Here is a 22,629-nt window from a genome sequence, read left to right as displayed (position 1 = left end):
GTTGTAACCCGATATATTTTTTTCTGCTTCCCCTTATGTTTTTGATAAAGCAGTGCTTTTAAATAACTTTGTGAACTTTGGGTGTATTTAGCCATGTTTTGGAATCAAGGATTTGATTCTGCAGGCAATGAACATCTCATCCACCCTAATACCTGTTTTTTCAAACAGTAGTTACCACTTGTTGGTTGTACCTTGTTCCCTTTTGATCCTTGAACAAATGTTTTGAGAGAAGGCATATTACGTAAGCTGGTGACCCTTAATTGACTGTTGGTAACCCCAAAAGGAAAAGCAGCCAAATTTACTGTGTGCCAATAAGAGGTAAAATTAAATTGTGTTTTACTATATGTTGATTGTGCTGGAAAAACTGCATCACCTTCATTGTTGGCATTAATCCATTAATAACACTGAGCTCATTATATGAACCTCTTGCTTTGCTATATTATTGGAGCTCTCTTTCATTTTATAGCTGGCTTAAGTCCTGCTGAGATTCAGCAGTTATGGAAAGAAGTTACTGGAGTTCACAGTATGGAAGACAATGGCATTAAGCATGGAGGGCTAGACCTCACTACTAACAATTCCTCTTCTACTACCTCCTCTACCACTTCCAAAGCATCGCCACCAATAACTCATCATTCCATAGTGAATGGACAGTCATCAGTTCTAAATGCAAGACGAGACAGGTAATGAGATTTGCTTTTTCCTCTGTCATGAAAGTGCTTTCTTCATACTTATGCTTCACACAATAATTTCAGTATTGAGCATGATGAGTTGCTTTGAGTATGATTCAGGAAAATTGTTGATTAACCACAAAGAGAATAATCATAAACTTCCCAGTCCCAGAGTTAGGAGATTTGTTACTGAACATTGACTACAATATTTTCCGGGTAGCACACTGTCTTATGCAATCCCATACATTTCTACTCTGAAGTAAGTCCCACTGAGTTAAGTGGAGCTTACTCTGAGGTAAGTGCATATAGGATTGCAGATATTAAGTGGCGAACATGGAAGGTAGATTTCACCAACTAGAATACAGCAGTCTTATTTATTTTATTACAACATTTCTGTCTCTCCTTTCCTCCCTGGAGTTCAGGGCTGCATCCCTGGTTTCTAGCACACATATACCCAATTTTATCCTGACAGCAACTCTGTGGGATAGCTTCAGCTGAGTGTGTGGACCAAGCTCACCCACTGAGCTTCATGGCACATGGAATTGAAACTTGGTCTCCCTGAACCCTCCAATTGCTATACTACACTGGCTCTTTTTTCATGTAGGCAAGGCTTGTCTAAGAGGTATGTACAAGCCACGCTAAAAGCAGTGGAAATCCTAGCATTTGGTGGATTGGTGCCAATACAGAATGGTGTGCTGTTGGTGGTAACTGGCCAGCCATTGTTCATTTCCGGACTATAAATAGTTTGTGGACATTGAGTTATATTCGGAGGTACCTACTCTGCTTGAGGAAGCATCTTCTGATGGGGGATGCTCCTCTGAATCCAATCCATTGAATTTAATTAACCAAAACGTCTCATTCATTTCTGTGGAATTTAAGTTACAATCTTAAGCACGCTTGCTAGGGAGTCCCACTGAACTCGGTGGGACTTTCTTCTGATTAACCTTGCTGAGGATTGCACTGTCAGTTGTAAAGAAGTTTATCAGAAATTGGAGGCCATCTTACTTGTGAGCCAACCCATCAGAGCAAAGGTGGTTACACTGAGAGATTGTTGAAGATAAGAACTACAGTGGTACCTCTGGTTACGCATGCTTCACTTTACAAGCTCCGCTAACCCGGAAGTAATTGCTCCTGGTTGCGAACTTTGCCCCAGGATGCGAGCGGAAGTCGGGCACCGGAGGCGCCATTAGCGAAAGCGTGCCTCAGGATAAGAACGGTTTCAGCTTAAGAACAAACCTCTGGAATGAATTAAGTTTGTAACCAGAGGTACCACTGTATTCCAAAGGAGGTTTTTTTAAGATGTTTTAGGAACTAAGGGAGCTGCCTTGCATAGACCATTGGCCCAACTAGTTCAGTATTGTCTATAGCTCCAGCTGTGGGTCTCCAGTTGTTTTTGGGCTACAACTCCCATCACTCCTAGTTAGCAGGACCAGTGGTCATGGATGATGAGAATTGTAGTAAAAAAAACCAGCTGGAGACCCAAGTTTGGGAAACACTGGTCTAAACTGAGTGGCAGTGACATGCCAGACAAAAGACATTGCCTGCCCTCCCAGGGGATGCTAGGGATTGAAACTGGGATTGAAACTACATGCAAAGCAGATGTTCTACACTGAGCTATAGCTTCCCCCATACACTATTTTGCAGAGGGTGTAATTAGAATTTGTGGGTTGCATCTATCATTTTCTTTAAGCTTCCATAATATTACCTTTCATTATTTTAAAATGATAACATCCAGAGGTAATTTTCATTTTGGCATTTCAATTAAGGTTGCTAGTTGATGATACGTCAAAGGCAGTGGTTGATTTTTCTGGAACAGAGAGCCAAACTGCAGCATTGTGGAGGGGAAAAAAGAAATTGTCACTGACAATTACCCAAGCAACTGACTTTCTCCCTCCAAAAAAACTGAATCCAGCATATAGTTGTTTGGATAAACAACATCAAGCAACTTGTGAGAACACTGCCCTGGGATAAAAAACATTAGTTAAGACTGCAGACCCCAGTATATTGATTTTATGAGTAAAAAGTAAAGAAAAAACATGCAGAAACATTTGTAAGTCTCTGCTGGCCATCTTACATACTTCTCAGGAAGAACTGATCCATTCTGGATTATTTATTTATTTATGTATGTGTTTAGAGGGGGGAGGAATGTTAAGTTGAGGTCATATGGCAAAATTATCATACTGTAACATACAGTCATTTTTTTCATCCTTTATTAACCGTCATCTTTGGCTCTATTCCTTCTCTAATTAGAACATCATCTATTCTTGGCAGTTGAACTATTCAGCAGAACGATTAGATTTTTCTGACTGCTCTGAGCTGAATTGACCTGTTTTGACCTGTTTGTCACTGATCATAACCTGACAGGCACTAGAAGCCTCCTACTATTATGGCTTTTGAGATGAATTTGATGCCGTGTTCTTTTGCCACAGCTCATCACACGAGGAGACTGGAGCCTCTCATACTCTCTATGGCCATGGAGTTTGCAAGTGGCCTGGATGTGAAAGTATTTGTGAAGATTTTGGACAATTTTTAAAGTAAGTTGGGTTTTTTTTATGATGCAGTAAACAGAGTTGAGTAGGTATACAGATAATCCAGTAAAACTCAGCCGTAAAGTTATCAGATGTTTATGGCTTATGTGCCAAAACACCAGATCAAGCCAACTGGAGAGGATAGAATCATTAGCTTTCCTTTCACATTAAATCATTTCTTCGGGCTTTTTAGTGGCATGATGCTTACCTGACCCCTTTGCCAAAATGCAACCTCAGAGCATCTGTAAAGTGCCTTTTGATAAAATAATGAATAGAAAAAAATTACATGCAACTGTGTGTATTGGCATGTAATCTGTAGAAAGAAATGTGCCTCTTTAAGCTGTCCTTTTGTAGCAATAATTCGCAGTCATGAGAGCACTTATTCATGAGTGAACTTGGTGATTTCAGTATAGCTTACAAAAGGGTCACATCTCAAGTACCCATTCATGGGCTCCGAGCCAAAGTTCTTTGGAGGTTCCAGTGCACTCATGGAGCTCCAGAAGGAGCAGGCTTCCCGCGAAGGGTCATGCGCAAATCTTTCCAAACGCTAAGCCCACGGAAAAACCTCCACTTACACAGGAGTGGGAGTGAGGAGACTGGATAAAGTTAGATTTCAATTTATATGCTGCTTTTCCACAAGGAAATTACACTCAAGGTGTATTTCAGTACACAAAACAACCCAGCAGTAAAAACAACAGATGATCAAGCTTATCAATTTCAATTTGGCTTACAAAAGAGCCACAGCAAGAAGAGTCCCTGGATCAGGCATAGAACTGTATAAGCAGACCAAGAGCCTGTGACCTTCGCTGCAGCCACCCTCCCCACACGTACATGTGTGTGAGAGGTTGCAGTGGTTTGTTGTTTGTTTAAAAAGTCCACATTACACAGCTTCCCCATGCCACACTGAAGTCTGTTTTTACATTTCCCCTAAGTTTAAATGACCGCCTTACAATGTGGCAAAGGGTGAAGGCTTGCCGCTACTTTGAAAGGTGAAAAATCCTCTCCATCTTCTGCCATGTTTAATTCAGAATGCAGCCAATATCTGTGCGACACGTGCAAAATTAACTGTGAAAACGTGGGGTGTGGCACCTTAAAATTAAAAAGCTCCCAGTTATTACAGTGAGTATCATAAACCAAGTTTGTGGCAATTTTGTAGCATTTTCATTCTGCGAAGACTTGAGAGGGGCTGAGCCCAAACGGCGTGAAACGGCGTGATCTCTCGTAGGAGAGGTGCACAGGGCTTTAGTGTACAAAGAGTCCTAATGGAACGTTATAGATAGGTTTATATAGATGAGTAACTTCACAAGCTGAGGCTCTTATGTTGTCATGGTGCAGCTAACAGGGTGAATGAACTGCTTCATGCTTCATCAACAATTAAGTTAATTAGCTCATTTGAAATTGTGCTGCTTTGTTGCCAGGATGTTGGTAGAAACATCAGAAAGGCCTGTTTACAAATGGTATAGGACCAGACTATGTAGAAACAGCAGCTTCATAACAAGGCAAAGACGCACCACATGTCTTTATAAGAAAACTATATATATTTTTTTGTATCTGAATGCTTACATTGAATATATATACTCATCTATTTCAGAGTAGATTATGTTTGCTTCCCTACTTCATTTTACTTTTTTTGTGGAGAATAGGTTTTAGGTGTACTTTAAAGAGTACTTTTACAGATTTTTGCCCAATTTTAGAAGAATACACTTGATCTGTGCTATTTCTGTTTGTAGATTAAAGAGGTTACTGTTTGCGTGTGGGATTTATATAAGCTGCTAGAAATTATTCCATGTGAAAATATCCTACATACTGCATATATTGTTCTAGGCATAATTGATACCAAGAGTTCTAGCCAACTTAGCTGCAGCCTTTAGCTCTCCAAGCAAAACTAATTTTTATAAATACTTCCATCTTTCCAGAGTCTAGTGATGTTAATGTTTCTCTCACTGCTTTCACAGTTGTTTTGTAGGTCCCTGGTTTTATAATCCACAGTCCCTGGAAACACTTTGATTAACAGTAATGTAGTTCTTCTATATTTGTCATAGTTCCCATTTTGTTAAACTGTGCGACCCATTCAAGAGAACATCCTGAATGTTCTTGGGTCAGGCCAAGAGGTTCCAGATTCTGTCCTGTAGCCTAAGCCTATCAAATGTGCTTCCCTTTCGCATATGCGCCCTTCCATACCACCTGTTTGATAATGTCCCTGTAACTGGGAGCTAGGGCGATACCTGGTTTTCAACATTGCAATATATCACCAGCTAAACATCACTGTATATCACAATGTCTGAAATAAGGATGGAACGTTGTAGAGGCACTGACTGGCTTCACGGGTTTTTCCACATTGTGATTTTTGCATAACGCACACAAGCACACACCATGATTTGTGTTATATTGCCAGGTCAAAAATTATGGACTTCAAACTGGTTTTGGACAGTATATTGCCCAGCCCTAACACACATCATGATTCGTGATATATTGCCAGGTCAAAAATTATGAAACCGATATCACGAGATGGACTTAAAACTGGTTTTGGACGATACACTGATATATCACCCAGCCCTACTGGGAGCTGCTTTGGGCTGCAAAGCCAGGGGGCAGTTACCCACACCTCATGCACTATATACCACCTAGAAGCCATGACATTTGCTCTACACCCAACAGAAATGCCATTTGAGGCCATTGTTGTACACATCTTTTATACATAAATACAAAGTCACAGAGATGTAAACTTCAGCTTCTTTCATTTGAAATGCTGTGTTGCGGTAGTCTTAAAGTCTGAATCCCCTTGCCTTTAGCCCCCTTAGTATTCTTCTGTGCTCACACTGCAAAGCCCCATTTCAATTAAAAACCTTTTATTTCAATTCAACTTCAACTTTTAGACCCAAAGAATGACTATTTTTTTTTTCCAATCCATTAACTTTATAGGGGATGACAGAACTAATGGCAGTAGTTTTCGAGACCTTGCTCTTAGTCTAATCTGTGTAAGAATGCTGTAGGTTCAGACTTGGAACAGTGTGGTACTTGTTAATAGAGCTAATGCAAGTATACTGTACTGAAATAAAATATTCATAAGGAATGCTACCCAAATCTAGTTGTGTGTCTATTTCTGCAGTATTCTTGTGACAAATTTGAAGTGGTCTCTGATATATAAGGTGAACTCTAACTTGTGTTCAGAAACCAGTTTAAGTTGATGCCTTCATGCTTCATCTTTTTTCCCTTTCTTTTACAATAATAATAATAATAAGCTGTGCTGAGGCATTTGAGGAGGAGGATTAAGACAGAAAACACTGTGGCTTTGCTTCATTTTTTTAATAATAGAAAGGATTTGGAGTGAAGTGAAGAATAATTTACAGAATATGACTTATAGCCATGAAAGGTTTTTTTATACCTTCGTTTTTGTCCCTCCAGAAGTCAGTATGTTGATGATAAATATAAATTATAGTTCTCTACGCTGAGGTGTTTAGAATTTTGAAAATTCCACCTTGCATACAATCGAAAAGATTAACGAGATTAATAATACTTTCCTGTTATTTTTAAACAGGCATAGCTGTCTTTCCACATAATGTCATATCAGACAGACACACTGCCATACAGTTCCATACTTTTGATATCATGAAGCTTGGATGGATATTCCCAGCCTTGAGAAGTTTTGGGGTGATTTTCAGCCTTGATGAAGTCCTGTAAAATTACAGTTACTCATGTGCATCTGATCCACTGAACAAAAGCAATTCTGTAAAATTAATTCTTTCTGGCAGAGAAAAGCATCAAATTTTAAAGTCAGGTCAGAAAATATTATTGCCCAACTGCAGAGAGAACAATTATTAAGCAGAATACTGAGCAATGAAGAAAAGTGATTAAAAGACTGCCAAAAATGTTTAAGAATTTGTTTGGAATTTTACTATAAAACAGGTGTTGACAGAAGCTAACCATTTTGCCGGTTGCCAGGCAAGGAGCCCCAAAGATCACTAAAAGCATTTAATAGTAGTTCTTCATTACTGTCTTATAAATGTCAGAGCGTAATAACATATGACAAAACTTTGGTGTATTTTGTCTGCAAAACTAATTATCATTCCATTGGTCCTAAGTCAGTTTGAGTGTAGATGGATTTGACTTTTAGAGCTTTAAATCAAAAGGTTTACACTATAGCATTCCAGCCAGCAGACAAGCGTACTTTAACCTGCATGCAGCAGACGCCAGCGAAACAAAACATGATCTACCATACAAAGACAGGCAATGTTTTCCTCTATAGAGACAGAATTGTTAGTTTTGAGGAAAGGGAAGGGTGGAAAGAATGCTACAGAAGAAGACAGGGCAGTTTACCAACAAGACCCTCAAAGGGGGCAGCTCAATGCAACAGAAAGACTAATGTAATTTAATTAGGTATCAAACTTCATATGTGCTTTTCTTTTAATCCAGAGAGAGAGAAAGTTTGAAATAGATTGTTGCTATACCCTTACTCACATCTTGTGTCGATTAGCTTTGGCTTTGACTAGGCTGCCTGGTTCCAAAATTATGACCTCAAAAAGGCATTATTTGAACTTGTCAGGATGTTGTTTCTTGGGGTGACAGTGCCATCATCCTTCAGAACGAAGACATCTGACACAATCTGCTAAATGAATAGTGACATGCATTGAATAGTGGCACACACACAAATACATTTTGTATTTAAACTCCTGTCAGTGTTTAAACATTAAAGCTCAATGCAAAATAAATCATACACTACTGATGGGCAAGTGAAACACGTTGCTAAAACCGTCTCTGACGCTTCAGGATTTAAAGGTCGACCCCAGTTTTTCTCTTCAGAAATCAGATAATTTGCAATGAATTTGAGATTCTAATGTCAAAATTCATTTAATAGTTTGTACTATTTCAGGATAAGCGGGCACATACTGTGTTATTCCCTAAAACCTATGGGAGATCGGTAGACAAATGGAAGCAGGTCATTTTTATACTTTTTTGTTTTTGGTCAGGCTCCATCAAAAAAAAATTTCCTAATTGTTTCCTTAGAAATTTGACTGCATATTTATATTTTTCCATGTGCAAGTCTGGCAAGCCTGCACACAGATTCATGCAGTTTTGAAAGAACATCAGTCGACCACATCATTTATTCCATTTTGAAAACAAAAATCAATATACCTATAAAGTGACCCATAAATTAGAACTGGCTCACACAATGTTTGTTCAGTGCTGCCTTTCTGAAGGCACCCTTTGCATTTTCCCCTCACCTCTCTGTTTGAACTGCAGTCACAGTAAGAGGCTCATTAGGGGACATTAGGGACTGAGGCTCACCAGAATTCCAGCGCTTGCTTTGCTCTTATTAATGCATAGTAGAGTAGAATGCATTTAAATATTTCATAGGCATTCAGTAATTTGTGTGTAATCGCCTTGTTAGCAGACCAGTAGAAGTAGAACAGGTCTGTGAAATGGTGTTGGTGATTGCATGGGTAATTTACAGACCTTTGCCATCAGAAAGAGCATTATTGGGGGCTAGAATGAAGCTGTGAAAAAGAACCAGCAATAAGTCAGAGTGGGGGGGGGGGGGAAACTTAATAAAGGTTTTGTAACAAGCATCTTCAGGGATAACAACCCACTTGGTTCTTTTTGAAGCAGCTATAATTTATGACATATGCAATATATCAAATGCATAAGATAGTATTATGGAGCATTCATATGAAAAGGGTATTTGCAACATTAGTTCCAACTTCCTGCAAGGGACATGATTAAATGATTAATGAAATGTCCCTTTGCATATGCATTTTGAAACAGCAATTAGGCACTGACTGAGAAAATCCACCAATCCTCTCATTTTTCAGTATTATCTCATTCTTGATTTATAAATCATAGAGAATTTTTGAACAGCAATATGTACCTGAGATGGTTGTAAAAAGCATAAAAGAGAATAATTTGAGTGTAAAATAGTAATAAATACATGAATTCATAATTTAATGTTAATTTCTAGCCTATTTATTTAGTCCCCTTGCATTGTGTTTATATCCAGCACTATTTCTGTACTTTGATTGGCATAATTAAGACAGGGAAATGAATAGGCCCCATTATTTTACATATCACTGGTAAACAATAGCAAGGAAAGGAGAAGAGAGATGTGGCAGAGGTATGTATGTGTTTTTCAAGTTCTCAGTAATCCACTGGAGGCTGTTCTATAAATGATCATTGAAGGGCTGCAAGCTAGCCTATAATTACAGGAAAGAAAGTGGCAGCTCTGGCATTTCATAACTATGTGTCCTCAAAGTGCTTTGTGAGTTTGTCACCAATGATAATTTAGATAGAAGCTCATTACTGAACATCACAACACTTTAAAAACCTTTCGCCTTCATACAGGAGAATAAAGGACTATTTTAATGGCAAGGTTCTTTTGTGTTCCGCTGAAAAATTCAATCAAGACGAAACCTCATTGACTATTATTGTAGTCTACAGTCGCTAGCCTAATAAAAGCAGCACAGATAAATTGAATAGGTCTCTGAGACTTGAGCACATAAATGCAAACATTTTGCTGGTTTTTAGTTCTTTAAATATACAGAGATGAATTGGAACGAAAAATCTAAACACATTTTTGCCCCGATCCAGCTAGATCACAATGTATGCAGATGTTGGTTTCTTTATGTGTGAATCACATCACTGGACTGGAAGCTTCACATGCACTTTCCATCTGTAATCCACAAGCTGGTACTCTGCATATGGAACCCTTATTTAAAAGCCAAGATCCCTGGGATTAAAGAGGCGAAGGTGGTGGTGCTGTGTTCAGTCCCCCTTCTCATATGCTTTGTATACAGGAGGCCCCAAATTCATTCTTTGGAATCTCCAGGTAGGGTTGGGAAAGCCCCACCCTGTCCAAAAATCTAGAGAGCTGCTGCCTGTCCTTGTAGTCAGTGTTACACCAACCAAGGCAGTTTCACTACCCCTTTTATATCCCCAAACCCACTTAGTGTGGTTTTAGCTTTTTAAATAGGGTTCTGTGCGCACATCATTGGATTAGAGCATGCTTTTCCAGTAGTGTCTGAAGTAGAAATGCATTCATCAAGTATTGTTATGCAATTTCTAGTTGTCATTCCCGGGCTGTGTACAGGACAATCATTTCACAATAACCGTGGGAGTGCCTTCTTCCCCCAGAAATAGTGTGGTCATATTAAAAATGTGGGAGCCTTACTCCAGGGTGGTACGGGGAGATGTTTGTTTGTTTCTTAATTCCTGATTTCAGCTTCTTCTCCATGTTCCATGCAATGCAGCAGACTAGTGAAAATGATTGCAAGCATATTCTGGGCTACTCACATTCACTCCTAAGGGGTTCTAAGAAAGAGAAAGAGAAATGTTCTTGAATGGTGAGGTATTTCTGAGAGGGAGAGGTAGCATACTGCTCTTTTTTCTTTTTAAAGGACTACCTGTGTGAATATGTGGATAAAGACCCATCCTTTCATGTTCGTAAATCCAAGGTAAAAAAACAACCCTCTCTAAAACAAAACTGCTCCAGAAATGGGAGGGGAGAGAGTATTCCTCAAAATGGGCACTTTTCCAACAGGAGTCCATGACAAGTGCACCAACACCTATTCACATTGACGGTAGCGGAGCTCGTTGATCTGCTGGCTACTAGTTTCAGTATTTCCAAATCGCTGCTTGAAGCGCTACGGAAACTTGAAGAATCAGTTTGACCAGGGACCTTGCAAGATGGAAAGCCAAAGCATACATGCTGCAAGTACAATGCCACTTGCAAAATATATCCACCCTACACCCCACTAGCAGGGTTGTACACAAATTTAGAATACTCTGAACCATGGGTAGGCAAACTAAGGCCCGGGGGCCGGATCCGGCCCAATCGCCTTCTAAATCCGGCCTGCTGATGGTCCGGGAATCGGAGTGTTTTTACATGAGTAGAATGTGTCCTTTTATTTAAAATGCATCTCTGGGTTATTTGTGGGGCCTGCCTGGTGTTTTTACATATGCAGAATGTGTGGTTTTATTTAAAATGCACCTCTGGGTTATTTGTGGAGCATAGGAATCCGTTCACCCCCCCCCCCCCCGCAAATGTAGTCTGGCGCCCCACAAGGTCTGAGAGACAGTAGACCGGCCCCATGCTGAAAAAGTTTGCTGACCCCTGGAACTTTCCCATTCCCCAAAGTGGGCCTGTCAAATGCAGTATTGTCAATTTTTAGAATGGAAAAGTTTGATTCTGACCAGATGCTGTGTTGTCTGTGATAAACAAGATAGAAATTAATATCGGGCTACTTCCAGACACAACAGCAGTTCGGTGTTCTTTCTCATTACTGAATATAATGTTATGTTCTAAAGGGGTTCACCTTCTACTTATTTATGTGAATAAACCAATAAGTATGCTTACACGGGGATCAGAGCTACCAGACACACAAGAAGCAACTGAAAAATTAACACGCTGCATCTGAGGAGTTAATTAACAGAAATGTGCATCTTGTAAGAAAGATGACAAGGGATGTAATATAGCCACTTTCAATTGAAACTTAAATTTAATGGAATGGGCATGATTGTGACATATGTTTGTTCGATCTGTTACCATACAGCCTGAATCCATATTTGCCAAGGACAAAAGGTCTCACCCCCGCCCCAGCCATCTCCTCCCTGAAAATTCAAACCCCATATGGATACTTTTCAGATCTGCTCTGGAGTGTTGAGGGACCCCCCCAGAACACATTTAGGGGGCATGTGGGGAGAGGGAGGGGCAACCCTGTTGCACAGTCAGAAGTCTATACACTAATGGAACTGCTTTTTTAGACACTACTCAGTATCTCAAATCTCCATGTAGCTATTGTCAGTACACAACTCTAGCCTGCAGGTTCCAGTGTCTCCTCTCAACCAATCTTCTCTGTCCCCTGTGTGTACAAATATTTTTCAAACAGTTTTAAGGATTCAGGACTCATGTGCTTGAGTTTTCTGAGTATTGCATGCTACATGCACTATCTATGCAAGGCAGGGTACTTTTAATCCAAAAGAATGAATAAAGAAAGAAAGGTCTGTTGTAGTAACAAATACTACCCATAGCTGAGATGCTTGAGGAATTTAATTTCTGTAAATTTCTGTGTGAAGTGCCCCAGTTTGCATCTCCCAGACTAGTGTATGGTTTGGCCCATAAAATCCTTTGGATTTTGCACTTCCCTGAATTCTTCTCAGCTCAACTACTGCACCAAAATGCATTAAAATGTGTGTCTTAGGGTAGAAACATATTTGGAAATGCACACATGGAGGTCAAATGCATATTTAAATATATATTATTGGATATATTAATTATGTATCTAAATAGAGATTTTCATGCTGATGTTAAAAATGGAGCTTATTGCAGAAACAGAACAAAAAAAAAGACTTAGAGATGAACACATGTAAAATTAACACTGACTGGAATTAGGTTGATCGATCCCTAGTTAAAACACATGATAATTATTATTTGTGTGGAGTGCCCTACCTGGGTGGATGGAGCAGCCAAGTAATTTCGTTGTCCCCGAGAGGGGGCAATGACAATAAAGATATTATTATATTATTATTATTATTATTATTATATTATTATATTATAGAATACAGTTAAGTACCATCTTTAATTTCAATATGTTTTGTACAGTTCTAACTGTTCCTTCAAAAGTGAGGAGTCAAGTCTTTTAAATTTTATATATGCTTATTTTAAGCATGGGGAAAGTTAGTTTCAAGCTATAAACATTTGTTAGAAAAATCACTATAAAAGGATTTCCAGCAAACTTTGGTTACTTGTAAGAGAAGTAACTATAGTTTGTGATCCTCTCTGGTTAGAATATGTTTAGGTGATTTTTTGATATATTTTTTTAGTGCTCATTAAAGTGAGGCTCAGAATAGTACTGCCTGGAGTTGAACTTAGTTCAGACAGGTTCTGTTTCAATTCCCCCACAGACCACTGCCAGGGTACCTCTGCCCTGACCTTTGGCATTCTGCTATTTTAGTCCTGGGATTCTTCTAAGGAGAGACTGACAAGAGTACCAAGTTACACAGGGGTTAATTGAAATGGCTAGGTGTCCACTGGAGACTTAACTGAAAGTAAATCCACTCTAACTTCCGTTGATGCAAGTTCCTTTTGTTTCAAGCCAATATAGATTCTCTCTACTAAAGTCTAGCATCCTGCTTACTCTCTAGTACATCCTCAGAACTAATCTTCTGTGTTCTCTACCTTGCCTTAACAATGTTACCTATATTTTACAAATGTGGATCTTCTTGCAATTGATATTTCTGCAAATATAATTTGATCTGTGTGTGGATATCTGTTTAGCTAGCGCTTGGTTTATTTAAAAAGGGCGGCAGGAACTAGCCTGTTCTGAAGACACCTAAAACACCTTTTTCCTAATTCCAACACGTGAGCAAGCTGGCTATTCTTGCTTCACATTCTCAGAGGCACTCTTTCATTTGTGACTTTGGTTGCCTTTGACATTCCCAAACAGATTCTGGAGGTTCCAGTGATACCAGATTCTGGAGGTTGACTCAAATCTGGCAATGTGCTTATCAGATGTTATTTATAGAAACATTTTACAAGTTTATGACCTTGTTTTTGCAAATAGATCCACTTCGACCACCTCATGCCAACGTTCTCCCTCGGTTGGGAAAACATCTAGCAAGACTCATTGGGTTTTCAGTAACATTGACATCTAGCAAAATAACATATTAAATGAACAAGGTTCGAATCCTCAGCTTGTTTACTTCTGAATAGACCCATTATAGTTGTAGCTCTATTCCGGAATATGTGTTGTAGATAGTTATACTATAACTAGCTGTATGGATAACTTCTCATGACAAGAATCAACCTGTCATAGACAAGAGCTTCAGAAAATATCCTCAATTTCCCAATTGTTCCCAGAAAATAATGAATCTGCAGACTTGAGGTGATATCCAACTAAGTTATACTCAGAGTTGACCCACTGAAATCAATGGACTTAAATTACTACTGTTATTGATTGTGGATATCACCATTGATATTTCACACTGGATATCACCATTGATGTTTTACAATTCTCTCCCAAGTAAAGTTTAGCAGGATGTTGCTGACTCTGGCTTGACATCCCCTAGATTCAGAACCAACACAGGTCACATGTAAGCTATTCTGCACATTGACTGGATATCCTTAAGCATGAGCACATGGGCCTGTGTCCCAAGTTTATTTCTGAGTTGCTGCAAATTAATCCTCTCCATCTCACCCAGGCTACAAAAGAGGTGTTTGGGCCAGTGCCAGATTAAACCCTGTGGAGGCCTCTAGGCAGTTGAAATCTCAGGGGGGGGGCATCGCAAATTATCGCCCATTACGTTTTTGAGCACACTAACTCACAGAAAGCTTCATATCTGGAGGTTTCTTGTGCATGTGCTCTATTGGGATAACATTGATCTAAGTAAACTTGATTGTAATTTTATTTCAAGATCAGATCAATATTGTTTTGAACCGTTGTTGCAGGGCCCCTAAAAGACCCATAGATCGGTGCCTGCTCTGCCTATTTTGTAATCTGACACTGTCCTTGGCCTTCACCTAGGGGCCTGCTGGGGCTCTTTCTTTGAGCTTATAATTCCCACCCATGGACTTCCTGTTGGGGTGGAGCCTCAGTTCTTGTATTCACTTACTGGCTGATGGCTCAGGACTGGAATTTGAGTGCAGTGGCAGCACTATTGAAGTGGAGGATGTCCTCTGAATGCATCTACCTCCAGAGCCAAAGAGCAAGGGAAGTGCAACCAGATGATCATGGGAAAGAAATGTTTCTGTTTCTGTTCCGCTAGCTAATAATAGTAACAACAGCAGCAAAAACAATAGATGGGAGAGGTGACCCATCTGCTGAGGTGGAGGAGTGGTTGCTGCTTTCTGCACACATCTGCATACAAAGAAAGGTGGAACAGTTTTTGTGTGTGTACAAGAGCCTCTCTTCCCCAGTCCAGTTCCCTACAAAAGCACCCATAAGAAATTAAGCCCCACTCAGATGAAACAGAATGTTTATGATTTTGTTGGTTGGTTGGTTTGAAATACTGCCCTTCACAGGGCACTTTACACTATAAAAACACAAAATACTAAACACAACAACGAGAGTGTTTAAAAACCATGTGCCATTTCAAAGCCTTTGGCTGCTACACATACTGCAGGCTGATCCAATAGAATGAATCATAGAACTGTAGAGTTGGGAGGGATCTCAAGGGTCATCTTGTCCAGCCACCTGAAATGCAGGAATCTCAACTAAAGCATCCATGATAGATGGCCATCCAACCTGTGCTTAAAGACCTCCAAGGAAGGAGAGTCCACAATCAAGCCTACAGCACCCGGTATTCCCAGGCGGTCTCCCATCCAAGTACTAACCAGGCCTGACCCTGCTTAGCTTCTGGGATCAGACGTGTTCAGGGTGGTATGGCTATAGACAAGAAAACCTTTGTTTAGTGTGCCTTCCTTTTTTTTTTTTTTTTTTGCTGGGTCTTTCTTCATTACTTTCTACCTATTTTCCTATGTATTTTCTTCCTGTTGCTTGTTCTTGCTGGGTCTCCTTCCATCTTCTCACCCCTGCCCCTACTTTGTTTCTGTTCTTTCTTCTTCTAATTTTCCTTCATAGCACCAACCAGTATAGAGGTTCTTTCTCTTCCCTGAAAATCAGGCATGTGTGTGTGTGTGTATTGTGTAAGTACACACACACACACACACACACACACACGGAAGAGGCGGCAGTGGAATGTGCTGAGCCTTGGGTGAAAGTCTGCTCAGAAATAGGTTCCATTGAGTTCAGTGGTGAAGGCTGCTTTAGAGCTATTCCAATAAAGGTGCTGTTTTTCTCTTGACCCCCACTTGATTCTTCTCAGATTCCATTGTATGTTCTCAAGAGCCAGTCTTCCTTCAGGACTCGACGGTCTTATCAGTCTTATCACTTCTGGTCTTGTCACACAGACACCCACAAATAATTAAGGGGTGGGCTTTTGAAAAAGTGATCCCACATATTATATGACATTAAAAACATCAGAGCTGAGTTGAGATTGTTAGATATATGGAGCCAAATTTATGTTTCATTATAAAGCCAAAACATATTTAGGTATATTGGGAATATTACACTTTGGTTGTGCTCTTTTCAGGATGAACTCAAGGCAGAATACAACCCACTCCACTTACCATCACAAAAAAACCAGCGCAGTAGCTTAGGTTGAGAGGCAAGGTGTAAGTCCATATTCACCCACTGAGCTTCACGCTTGAGAGGGAACTTGAAGCCAGGTCTGCCCTTTCCAAGCTTAGCACTGTATCTACAAGCCACTGGACTATATTGGCCCTCAATCAACTTGTTAAATAGATGACAGCATAAAAAGGCCATTTTAGCCTATTACGCTTCTTAAAGTCTGCTTTCTCTGGAGACCACTGCAAGCAAAGCTACAAGCAGATTAGTGTGGTTCTGTTAAGAGGCTTCTGGGCATTTGCTTACTGGAGAGAAGCTACAAAAGTTTGTTGTTTGTGCATAATTGTACTGGCACATTTAGCTTCTCTGCACTACATTGCATTTCAGCATTATACAACATTATATATTAAGTTTTGCTTTGATACCGTAAGTCTTCTGTGGCTGTGTTTACCTCTTTTGTCACTTGCTTTGCTAACATTGTCATTTAAGGGATGTAGTGCAGCTGTCAAATTTCTTGTCAGTAGAGATTTATGATTCCAACATGCATCACACATACATGAGTATACAAAGTATTGAATACTGGGGGCAATAGTTTCTCATCCATACCTATGTTTCATCTGTCTGTATGCTTTAGTCATTTTTACTTAAAAACTGATGCCCATATTTATTAGATTCAAAATCACCCTGCCATATTTATTTGGAAATCTGAGAATAATTTGGATTGGATTAACCCTCCAACTGCTAAGATCTTAATTACAATAATAAATCATAGGCATAGTTTAAAAATATCTGTAAAGTGCAGGCCAGGCTTCTGTGATGTGTCACACAGCAAATTAATACATCAATTAACTTTCTATCTGTTTACTGTAATTTCGAGATCAGTCATTAGACCATGATTAACCATAAAAAAATAAAAAATAAACTGTTTTACACAGCTGGTTGTTCTTGAAGCATTACACCTGCTTCTAGAAGGAAATTATGATTTTACTCAGAAGCTTGAGAAAGCAAGTAAGTGAAATTGTCTGTTTTCATTTGTAGACAAGGCCACTTGTGATTTTTTAAATACCAACTTTCCAGGGAGAAATCTCAACATGGTAAGAGTTTTGGACCCTCTTGCCTGTCCCAGGAATGGATTATGAAATCAGGGAGATTCCACATTCAGATGAACACAATATAGCACAGTTGTTTTGTTACTTTAAGAAGTTGAGCCAAACCAATGGCCCATCTAGCTCAGTATTGTCCACATCAGAGATTCTCAATCTTTCTACCTTCAGTGCCCACCTGAGTTGACTGAAAATTACCGAGACCCACCAGTCACGAAATGGGAGGCAGAGTTTAACATTATCTGCTGGCAATCACTGCAACACTTTCTACAGATATCTAATTTAGCTTTGGAAATTGCTAATTCCACAGCTCAGCTTTCCTCAAGCAGATATTTGTTTAAGTATTGTGACTCGGCCTCCCCATTTTAGGCAGAATTTGGTGATCCAGAGGCTCTAAGTGGAAAAGGCTTCTTCTTTTATTGTTTTAGTTTCCTACCCCCAGTGCTATTTTTATAGAAAAATAGGTTCTGTAACTCACCCTGAACGCCTGCCTTGTTCTCTTAGAATGGCAATGGCACCCACCTGAGAGGTGCCGGAACTGAGTTCCAGCAAGTTCCTGCTGAAAAAAAGCCCTGCCTCTGGAAGTATTTTTTACTCAACCCCAGTTAATTTCTTCTCACACTATCCTTTCATACTCAACTTGTACTTTACCTCTGCCCTACCCCCAGCTGTAAATTTCTTTAATCCATCCTCTCTGGTCCTTTTGCAATGCACATCTTCTTATAACATCACTCTTCTCTTAGCCCCTTCCTTTCTATTCCCAAATTGTCTATTAGTTAATATTAATAGTAAATATTAAATGTTTATCTCTCTAATTTCTTTCAGTGCCACCTTTGGCCCTTCCCCCAGTAGTCAGGGAGGCAGCATTGCTCACCAGGCTTCCTAATACTGAGTGTTACTGCTGTTTACTGAGAGATGGAGGGGCGAGGGATTGAGGGTGGGTGATGCAGGCATAGTGGTGCAGCCAGTCCAGTACCATTACAGTGTGCTCCCTACCATATTGCCTTTCTTCCTCTCAGTGACCAGCCGCAATGCTTGCTATTGGGAAGTTAGGTAAGTAATGCCGCAGCGGTTGCCACTGTGCTCAAGACTATTATTGGCTTAAAATTTCTCCCTAGAAAGCCAAATATAAATTACTAAATATACTGCTGTATAATACCTGACCTCTTCCATCATTTCAGATCAAAACAATCTCCATTGCTATATATAAAAAAACCTCCATTGGTCTCTATTCTTCCTTTAATCCCTTTTCTCTAAAGCAACCCAAGAAAATAAGCCTCATCATACAGTTCAGTTTTCATTGCTTTGCACCACTCATTTAAATAAGCATTTTTGCCAAATTCAGGAGGATTAAGGCAGTTGTAGAGAACCCGTAGCCCTGATTTTGTTGGACATCAACTCCCATCAGTCCTAGCCAGCATAGCCAGCAGTCAGTGATGACAGACATTGGAGTCCAACGTCTAGAGTGCCCCATGTTTTCCATCCCCACTATGAAGTAGATATTATGATCATTTTTGTCATTTAGAGATGTCTTTGCGACACTGCACAGTTCCTGGCATAGTTACCTAACCATTTAGCAGTTGACACAACTCTACTCCGTAATGGTGGCGGTGGAAAGAGTGGCAATTGAACTCATGGTTTTAGGCCTGCTTGAAGATAATGGTGTGAGAAGCCAATGAGGGATTATGTTGAAATAATGTAGAATTCCTATTTAGGCATGTTGTAGTGCTACCGTTCTCACAGGTGAGACATGAGAGGAATGATACGGGATATAAAATAAATGTGAGATCTTTCTTGACGCTTGCACATTTTCATACACCTCCTATCTGTGTCACATAGCCCAGTGATGATACAGAGGTTTGTATCTAAGTTCTACTCAGTGTAGACACATTGAAATTAATGGACTTAAATTAGTCATGGCCATGAATTTCAATGGGAATCCAATGTGTAGAACTAGCATTGGATACAATTCAGAATGTCCATTTGCCTAATTCAAAATAGGGGCCTTTGTATACAGCCGTTAGTGACACTTCCACAACTCAAAACTCTATTAATGTCCATCCAGTGGTGTTCTGTGGCTGTTTGGTAGAAGAAACAGCTTCTGTCATTCCCAGTTACCATTGCAGTTTTGGAACATTGGATGAGAGGGCAATCCTGTTGTGTCTGTTGCTTCTTAAGTTGAGTTGCTTGAATTAGCTTGTCTATGACTACCTCTCTGGTAAATGACAACTCCCTTTCTCTGTTAATAACTAGGCCGGGCTGGGGGCAAAAAGTAAGGTTCGGGGGATTTATAACAGCCTCCTAATGTTGTGTTGTTTTTATTCTGTCTTCTTTTACTAGGCACCTTAATAATGAACATGCATTGGATGACAGAAGCACTGCTCAGTGTCGGGTGCAAATGCAGGTGGTTCAGCAATTAGAAATACAGGTTTGGGAAAATCTTCTAGAAATCTTTGACTTCCTTGAAGAAATGTGATTTATTCTGAATTGATGATTATTCATTAGAATTCATAATTTACTATTACTTATAAGTTCTGACTTATTGTTTTATAAATTTATTTTATGAATTATAACAATCATACACAGACTGTGAGTGTTTGGGAGCATATCCCTTTTCACATTATCACTTTTGCCACATGGTGGCTCTCCCGATGGTGCTTTTTTGGTCAGCTGTGAGCAGTAGCTCTCCACAGCACAAATGGCACAAACCCTCTCAGAAGTTACCCAAAGTATATATTCTGTAAAGGTTCCTAACTTTAAGTGCAACAAGGAAGGATTTGGTGCAAGTGAGAGCTGAGTGGACTGGACAGTAGACCAGTCAGTACCCTAAACTTAGGAAGAATTTGGATGACTTTGGGAGGAAGTTAGATTGCCCAAATTTCAAGAGCGTCAGACAAAACTTCAGACAAATTTCAGATGTCTGCAATTTCCTGCGTTATATATGCTTAAGGTGGTCTGGCAGAATTAGGTTTAACAATTTCATCTGTGTAGCACAGGCCCCCAAATAGTGGCACATTTAAATGTAATTCGTCTAATTTAATTTGTAAGTTTACCTCCTCCCATTTCTTCCAATACAACTTCTAAGGTCCACCAAAAATATCCTCTTAATGAGGCTATCTGTATGGCACATTCAGATAGCAAGGGCAAGGGTTGCCCTCAGTGAGTGACTTCCTCTTAACACGAGACTCACTGAAATCTAAGCCAGAATCATTATAACGCCTGGCTACTTGGACTCGCCTTCAAGTTCACAGCCAAGTGGGAAATTGAATATTTTACTGGTGGGGAGCTTGCTTTAGTTACCTATCCCAAACCTTTGGAAAGGGTGAGCACTCTCTCTCTCTCTCTCTGTATACATATACATATGCACACAGAGACATTTGAAATTACTGCATATGTTTCTCTTTTATACTTTTTTCTGGGTCTAACAGAAAATGCAACCCTTCATCTTTGTGAATTTGGCTGAAGAACAAGTTTTAAAGATTAAGCTTTGATATTTGACTCTCAAAGGCATATTAATTGTTTTCAGTGTATTCAAATTAACCTTTCTAGAATATTGCTCTTAACGTCTTTATCTTTGTGCATGATACTTTTTTTGTCTTGGTTTTTTATTATGGTATATATTTTTGTGTTTTTATATTGTAAACCGCCATGTGATCTTCAGATAAAGGTTAGGAATTTTAAAAAATAAATTGATGATGGTGGTGGTGATGATAGTTTTGGGAAGTTTTTAAAAATTTCCATGATTATTCATTTTTGTGTTTTAAATAACTGGGTGCTCTTGGAATCAGAAACTATAAAGATTCTTCTGTTGAGTGCTGTGAAAAATCATTTGAGAATTGATTATAACAAAACAAAAAAAGGTGTGTGTGGGTGGGTGTAAATAACCCTGATACGTTTTCTGAAGCATGTTGAAAGGTTTCTTAAGCAGCTGTTTACCATTTATAAAAAGGTTCCGCTGTGATGCGAAAGGCCGAACAGAGTTTCTGCTTGCAGGGTGACCAATTATGAGTTCCTTCCCCCCACCCTTTTGTGTGACTGATAGAAAAGTAAGGTCCATCAGTTGTAATGAGACCCAGTGCAGTGTAGATGTCGGCTTAGTGGCAGAGTTCAGCATTTCACACTGCCTGGTCCCTGTCACTCTATTGAATTAGATTGATGATGGCAGATTGCAGGGGGCACTAACTGGACCTCGGTGGGAATGGATGAAGTGTGCAGACAATCCTGGCAGGCACTGTGCTACAAGGACCCCTTCACCCCTTCACAGTTGTTGGCACTAGTCCATTGCTATCAGCGTCCACAGGATTTTTAAAAAGGCACTATGGGCCGCCTAATTTATGGTCCTGGTAACTTGTTACTGTCAAGGCAATGCTGACCTCAATTCTCTTATTGACAAAAAGATGAAGTATTATTTGTTTTCCCTGACCTTTTAAACACGAGGAGGAAAGCTATAGGTGGGCCTCTCCCCCGACCCCCAGAATTGCCAAAGTTGCCTTTCTTTGTACATACGTTGCTGCTCACATATAAGGATTTGATATGCAGGAACCATTACCCTACAACAGCCTCCAATGATAAGATGTAGCAGACGAAATAAAATAGCTGTATTAGTCATTTCTAAAATGCTTCTGATCTCACTCTTTCTTTAACAGCTTTCTAAAGAACGGGAACGTCTTCAGGCAATGATGACCCACTTGCACATGCGACCCTCGGAGCCCAAGCCATCTCCAAAACCTGTAAGTGCATATTGCTTTATAAACAGTAAATAGGCCCGTGAATGTAACAGACTAAGAAAATGAACAATTTAGTGACAGTTGGAAAACAATGAGTGTGATGAAAAATATGGCAATAAAATGAAGGTAAAATGCAATAGCTTGTCAAATTGTATGTTTCTTTAAAAGTAATGCTATCTTTTACAAAATCTATCCAATCTGCGCCATAGGTGACACTAAACAAAGTACACCTATAAGTGCACAAATCACTGCCTTGCTGCCGAAGCTAGAAAGAATATCTTCTTTGAGATAGTCTTACAGATATTAAAAAGAAAGCTATTTTGAAAAACTTGAAGTTCAGTTGACTCAGTAGTAGTAAAGGGGAAAAGTTAGAGGGGTAGCTCAGTATAGATCAGTCACAAGGGTACACATACAAAAAAATGATTTTTTTGTGGTTAACTCTTCCACTTAATATATAACTTCCCAAACATTGCTGTTTTTGTTTGTGT

At 39.6% G+C, this 22,629-nt stretch overlaps 1 protein-coding gene and 1 pseudogene across 21 annotated transcripts in view; one reads left to right on the top strand and one right to left on the bottom strand.

The window, feature by feature from the left end:
• FOXP2 (forkhead box P2) overlaps positions 1–22,629 on the top strand; it is a 353,146-nt gene that overhangs the window by 292,658 nt on the left and 37,859 nt on the right. For 16 of the 21 annotated variants that reach the window (XM_077934627.1, XM_077934624.1, XM_077934620.1 and 13 more), the window contains 5 exons: positions 467–680; positions 3,098–3,202; positions 10,585–10,641; positions 19,755–19,842; positions 22,061–22,144. In XM_077934627.1, coding sequence (XP_077790753.1) covers positions 467–680; positions 3,098–3,202; positions 10,585–10,641; positions 19,755–19,842; positions 22,061–22,144 — 548 coding nt within the window. The remainder of the gene's footprint in view (positions 1–466; positions 681–3,097; positions 3,203–10,584; positions 10,642–19,754; positions 19,843–22,060; positions 22,145–22,629) is intronic. The other 5 variants (XM_077934626.1, XM_077934632.1, XM_028746386.2 and 2 more) reach the window with 1 other exon arrangement.
• On the bottom strand, positions 15,470–15,578 carry LOC114606066 (5S ribosomal RNA; annotated as a pseudogene).

Source organism: Podarcis muralis, chromosome 10 (assembly GCF_964188315.1).
Source record: "Podarcis muralis chromosome 10, rPodMur119.hap1.1, whole genome shotgun sequence".
Taxonomy (NCBI): Eukaryota; Metazoa; Chordata; class Lepidosauria; order Squamata; family Lacertidae; genus Podarcis; species Podarcis muralis.
Note: the sequence above shows the minus strand (reverse complement) of the source record. Positions and strands in the feature narration are given on the sequence as shown.